The sequence below is a fragment of the Centruroides sculpturatus genome, unplaced genomic scaffold (genome assembly GCF_000671375.1).
Source record: "Centruroides sculpturatus isolate CEXI.00-Female unplaced genomic scaffold, Cexi_2.0 scaffold333, whole genome shotgun sequence".
Lineage (NCBI taxonomy): Eukaryota > Metazoa > Arthropoda > Arachnida > Scorpiones > Buthidae > Centruroides > Centruroides sculpturatus.
Window position 1 is genome coordinate 695,450 of NW_019384637.1, and position 5,503 is coordinate 700,952.

Sequence of the window (5,503 nt, forward strand, 5' to 3'; positions counted from 1 at the left end):
TGCAGCATGTGGACGTGCGTTATCCCAAAAAAGCATAATGCCTCTGGACAACAATCCCTGCTGTTTGTTTTGAACTGAAGCTTCATTCATCATATTACCATAAACCTTGGTTATTTATCTGTAAATTTTGATAGGACAGACTTTTTGCAAATTCAAAAAGCATATTATACTTTGAACCTCACACTTTGTTTTGTTTCCTTTCTAACCTGGGCAATAAATAATGGATCTATTTGCTAGTCATATAACAATAAAACAAATGTATTTTGAAGTCTAATTGCAGTAAAATATATATATATGATAATGCTGTAAAGTTATATTTATACTAGGGGGCTTTGATCTCTACTTGTTTCACTTGTTCATCCTATGAGCTTCACCATCTTGTTCATCCTACTGGCTTCATCCAGGTGTTCCAAAATTTCATGATTATTCATCAATTTCCAGCATTTTTTTTTCTTCTCCCAGGCCACTGAAGTTGGCCAGGGAAAAACTCCCCTTCTGCTTCACAGATTTTGTCCACTTTTGCACAGTATACATCATTCATAATAAAAATTTTGAGATCCTCATCAATTCCCAGTGCTACTGCTTATATATACATGCAATTTGTACGGAAAAATAGTTAACGTATCCAATGTTGAAATTTTTTTGTTGCGTGTTGCTTCACATTGAATTTTTGTCGATGTTAAGCCTAATGTCATTTTTTAAAATAATAATTGTGGCTATTGCATCATTAAAAATTATTTCTTTATTTTGTACAAACAAAATATATTGAAAAATAAAAAAACAAAAAAATAATATTTTGGAAGTTCATCTAATATTAAAAATGTTTGAATACAGAAATGTGTTACATACCTTACATAACGTAGGCCTACAGTTTAAGAAAAAAATCCAAAATTGTCTTTTGCTTCACAGCTGAGAGTCGCTTTTTTGTCGCTAAATTACGCACACATCTTTAAGGACAGCAATTGGATAGCATCACATTCTTCTTGCTGTTTTAAAAAGAACAGTGATGCCATTAAAAAATTTGTGAGTGTACTTGACAGTGAAGACGGAAGCTTGCACAGAAAAACGATGAGGATGGCAGACAACAAGGATTTAGACCTTGCAGTTTACACGTGGTTCATGCAGGTACATAGCCAAGGACAACCAATAAGTGGCCCTTTGATCTGAAAAAGCTCTTGAAATGTACAAGAAACTGGGGGCAACGATGATTTTAAAGCGAATTCCAGCTGGCTTAAGCATTTCAAATCTAGGCATGGAATTATGGAATTGGACATCCAGGATGAAAAACTGTTGGCTGACACTGAATCAGCTGAAAGTTTGAAAGTGTCTTTTAAGAACACGATCAATAAGGAGGACTACAAAAAAGCAATGTCTACAATGCAGACGAAACTGGTTTGTATTGGAAAAAAATGCCAACAAAAACTTTAGTTTCTAAAAATGAAATGTCATCACCTGGTTTTAAGGTAAGCAAATTACGCATCACTGTTATGGTATTTGGAAATGTTACCGGAACACACAGGCTACCTTTGCTAATCATAGGAAAATCTAAAAATCTGCGGTTCTTTAAAGGAATAAAAAAATTGCTGGTGACCTACAAAAATCAAAAGAATTTATGGATGGATACAATCATTTTTATAGAATGGTATGACATTGTATTTATCCCTGAAGTCAAAAAGCATCAGCTTAAAACTGGAAATACTGGAAATGTTTTGTTGTTGATTGATAATGCCCCAAGTCATCCCTCAAACATTTCACTGGAAAGAGAAAACGGAAAGTTTAAAGTTGTTTACTTGCCTCCCAACGTTACTTCAATCCTCCAACTGATGGACCAAGGGGTCATTGAAAGCTTCAAATGATATTACAGGAAGGCATTGCTGTGTATGGTAATAATCGGGGAAGAATGTGAAAATACAATTCAGCAAGTGTACACTGAAATTAACTTAAAGGATGCTATGTACATGGCAGCAGAAGCTTCGGCTACTGTCAAGGACAGTACACTAGCAACAGCTTGGAATAAGCTCCTACCATCAGATGAGTCTATCACTGCAGCTAAAGAGCCAACAAGAAGCCAATTTAAATCAAAGTGTTTGACCTCATTAAAGATTACTCTGGATTTGAAGAATGTGATAAGGAAAACATTCGAGACTGGCTCAATTGTGATGTCAGTGACCCTGGCTATCAAATATTGTTGCCAATGTCATAGATGACCGAGACCCCTGTGATGATGAGGAAGAGCCTAACGATGCTGACCATGCTTAAAAAGGACCAGTGAGGAAGCTTCTCATTGCCTTGAGACTGCTCTGAAGTGGTTAATGTCCGATATTGTGGCATGTCCAACTCCATATTTCTGAGCTAAGCTTGATCCACTAGCACCACACTTCAACTGATCTATTATTTTAAGTTTATCAGAAGCACTGAGAACAATGCGTTTACGTTTACTGGTGATTGCAAATGTTAGAGTGATCTGTTACAAGTAAAAAATTCACGGATTTAAAGTTAATGTCCCCGATGAAAATGGATTTTGATTAAGCACGACACACATTCGGATACAGAGTCCTCATAAAAACACTACAAAAAAATGCCAGTGCTGCCAGCTAAAACACATATACAAACACAAAAATATTGAAGTAGCCCAAGACATAGCCAAAGATTGCAGCACCACAGCACTAGCGAAAATTTAAATTTGCCAACTAAAATGCTTTCAGATAACTGGCTTTCAGATAAGTGATGCTCTACTGTATATTTTCAATTAAACAATAAAGTATTCTGTTAGATTTTTTGAAATTGTATTAATATTAATCTAATATCTAATCACTTTATTTTTAGCACAAATTCAGCAAATGAATTCTCAGCCTAATGGACAAAATAGTGTTGAAGTTTTAACAAAATTACAGAAAGAGAAAGAAATGTTTGATCAAGCATTAAGACAACGAGCTACAACTTTAATTCAGATGAGGATGGTAAGTCTGTAAATTGAGTTTTTTAACATTGAACATATTCTTTCAGGATTTGCATTATGTATGATACAAATGTAACATTATACTATAATACTTAATAAATTCTTATCTCTATATATAAGTAGCAGTAAATAGTTATTGTACTAATTTGAATTTGATTCATTCATAACTATAAAAATGAATATTAATTAAGCAATTTGTAAAATTATTCCAAATATTAACTATTTATCTGATTCATTGACTTTTTTTATAATTATTGTGTGTTTTTTTTATTTCATGTATATTAGAAAAAAACTGTATGTGAGCCTTGAAATAGTATGTAAAAAACAACAGTTTATGAAAAATAACATTTGTTAAATATTTTAATAATGTTATAATGTATAAAAAGCATGACAGACAGATTTTTTCCCTTCTATATATATATAATATATTGTATGTAATAATATGTAACAAAAGGTAAAAACAGACAAAAATCAATTGTAAAAGACTCTAAACATTATGGTAAAGTTTAAGTAATTACTTTAAATTTTATAATAAATGCTGACAAGCTTTGCTTTTTTGCTTAGAACATGGATTAGCCATTTCATCTCTGCCTGGTGCAAGATTAAAATGTTTTTATTTTGAAATGAAATTTTGGTAGATAATGATTGCAGATTTATGCAAAAATATATATAGTAATTGTTACTGGATGAATGACTACTGTGAGAATTCTGTTTTAATATCCACTGATATGTGATTTAGCAATATGAGAATTTATAACAAATGAATAACTTTTTTCACTTGCTTGTTAATATTGTTTTATACCAACATTGTAATTACAAATAGTAATTATATGTTATGTCATAAAATTATTAATAATAGTTTAACTATTTTTTACTTTTTCAAAAAATAAAGATGTGTATTTTCTTTAATATTTGTCAGCAATATGGCTTTTACACAGAACTTTCCTTTAACTTTGTAATGATATTAAAAGAAGTAAGAAAAAAACGAAAAAAACAATAAACCAAGGACTGAATTTTTTAAGAGAAACATATTTTTTTATTTGTTTTGATTAGTTTCAGCTAGAAAAGAATTTTTAGCATTCTGAATACACAATACTATTTCATTTACATATTTTAATTATTTAAATTTTAGGTAATTTTTCTATCTTTAAAATAATGGATAAAAATACAAGGTATTATATATTAAAAATGAAAATAAAATGATCTTAAGATAGAAAATGCTAATTATTTTGTCAAATGCTGAAATTTGGATATTGTTATTGGACACATTGATGATTTAAATATACAACAAGATAATTAGCAGTTTACATATTTTATATTTTGATATAAAGTATTTAAACTGCTAATTTTATTTTTCCAATTAAAAATACAAAGATTTTCTTAAAATCATTGTATTTTTAATTGGAAATTTTTGTGTTTTTAAAAGGACTTTTTTTTAGTTTTTTGGCGGCTAGTAGCCTAGAAAGGAAGGTTGGTCGCCAGGAATGTGTTGTCTAAAACGCAAACTAATAAATGGTGTTCCCAAATTGGGCAAACTTAAGTCTTCAGATTCTTTATAGATAATACTTGTATTTTCGTTTTTAATTTTACAAAACAAAAGTATACAAACTTAGATATTTAAAATATGTATATGGAACATCATGTGTATTCTGCATTCTGAAATTTTTTTCAAAAGACATCAAACTGGTTGAAATAAAGAATGAAAATGTTTCTCATAAAGAATTCTGTTCTTGATTTCCTTATTTAGTAGTTTTTCTTTTGATTTTTAATATTGATATCAAGTTAATGATGAATTTGACTATTTTTCAATGTTATTGTTTTTAGCACTTTTTATATAATCTCTTCTCCTGTGATACAACTTTATATTTGTTTTTTTAGGCTTTAATGGAAAAACACCATGAAACAATTATGCAACTAAATGAACTCCAAAAGAGTGTGTTGGATAATGAACTGATTCGTTGGAAACGTGGTCAGCAACTTTCTGGAAATGGAGTGCAGTTTGAAAACAATTTAGATCAGATTCAAGAATGGTAAAATTTTTCATATTTGAAATCTATATATATAAAAATGAATGTGTGTGTGTCTGTCTGTCCTTCATGCATTACCACACTGTTTATCCAATTGCCATGAAACTTTGGTAAGTTTTTTAATACACTCCCGCGAAGGTTTCTGGCATAGTACATTTATCCTATGATAGATGGCGTGTGTGTATACGAGCATATTACTGTGTGTTCGATTGATTTCAAATTGCGAAGACCATTTCCCCTCCAAAAAATATCTCTATATATGCATTTGTGAACTGTTATTTACAATATTTGTAATAATTTTTGTTTAATCACTTTATTTCAACTTTTTCTTTTTTTGCTAATTATGTATTTGCTTGAACTTTGTTAAAACTTTAACTGTATCTCAAACAACAACCGAAGTTGTAGAAGGAAATTTGCCTATTTTACTGATCTAGGGATTTTCTTTTCCAAATTTTAATATCAACTCAAAATAATTTAAAAAGACAAATTACAATAAAACTGTTTATTATCCAACTAT

The 5,503-nt window shown here is 30.1% G+C and overlaps 1 protein-coding gene across 1 annotated transcript; it reads left to right on the forward strand.

The window, feature by feature from the left end:
• Positions 1 to 1,781: 1,781 nt before the first annotated feature.
• On the forward strand, positions 1,782 to 5,020 carry LOC111625897 (signal transducer and activator of transcription 5A-like). Its single transcript, XM_023369153.1, has 2 exons — positions 1,782 to 2,960; positions 4,838 to 5,020. Exons 1-2 carry the CDS (start codon positions 2,841 to 2,843, stop codon positions 4,991 to 4,993), a joined length of 276 nt encoding a protein of 91 aa, XP_023224921.1. The 5' UTR covers positions 1,782 to 2,840; the 3' UTR covers positions 4,994 to 5,020.
• Positions 5,021 to 5,503: the final 483 nt, after the last annotated feature.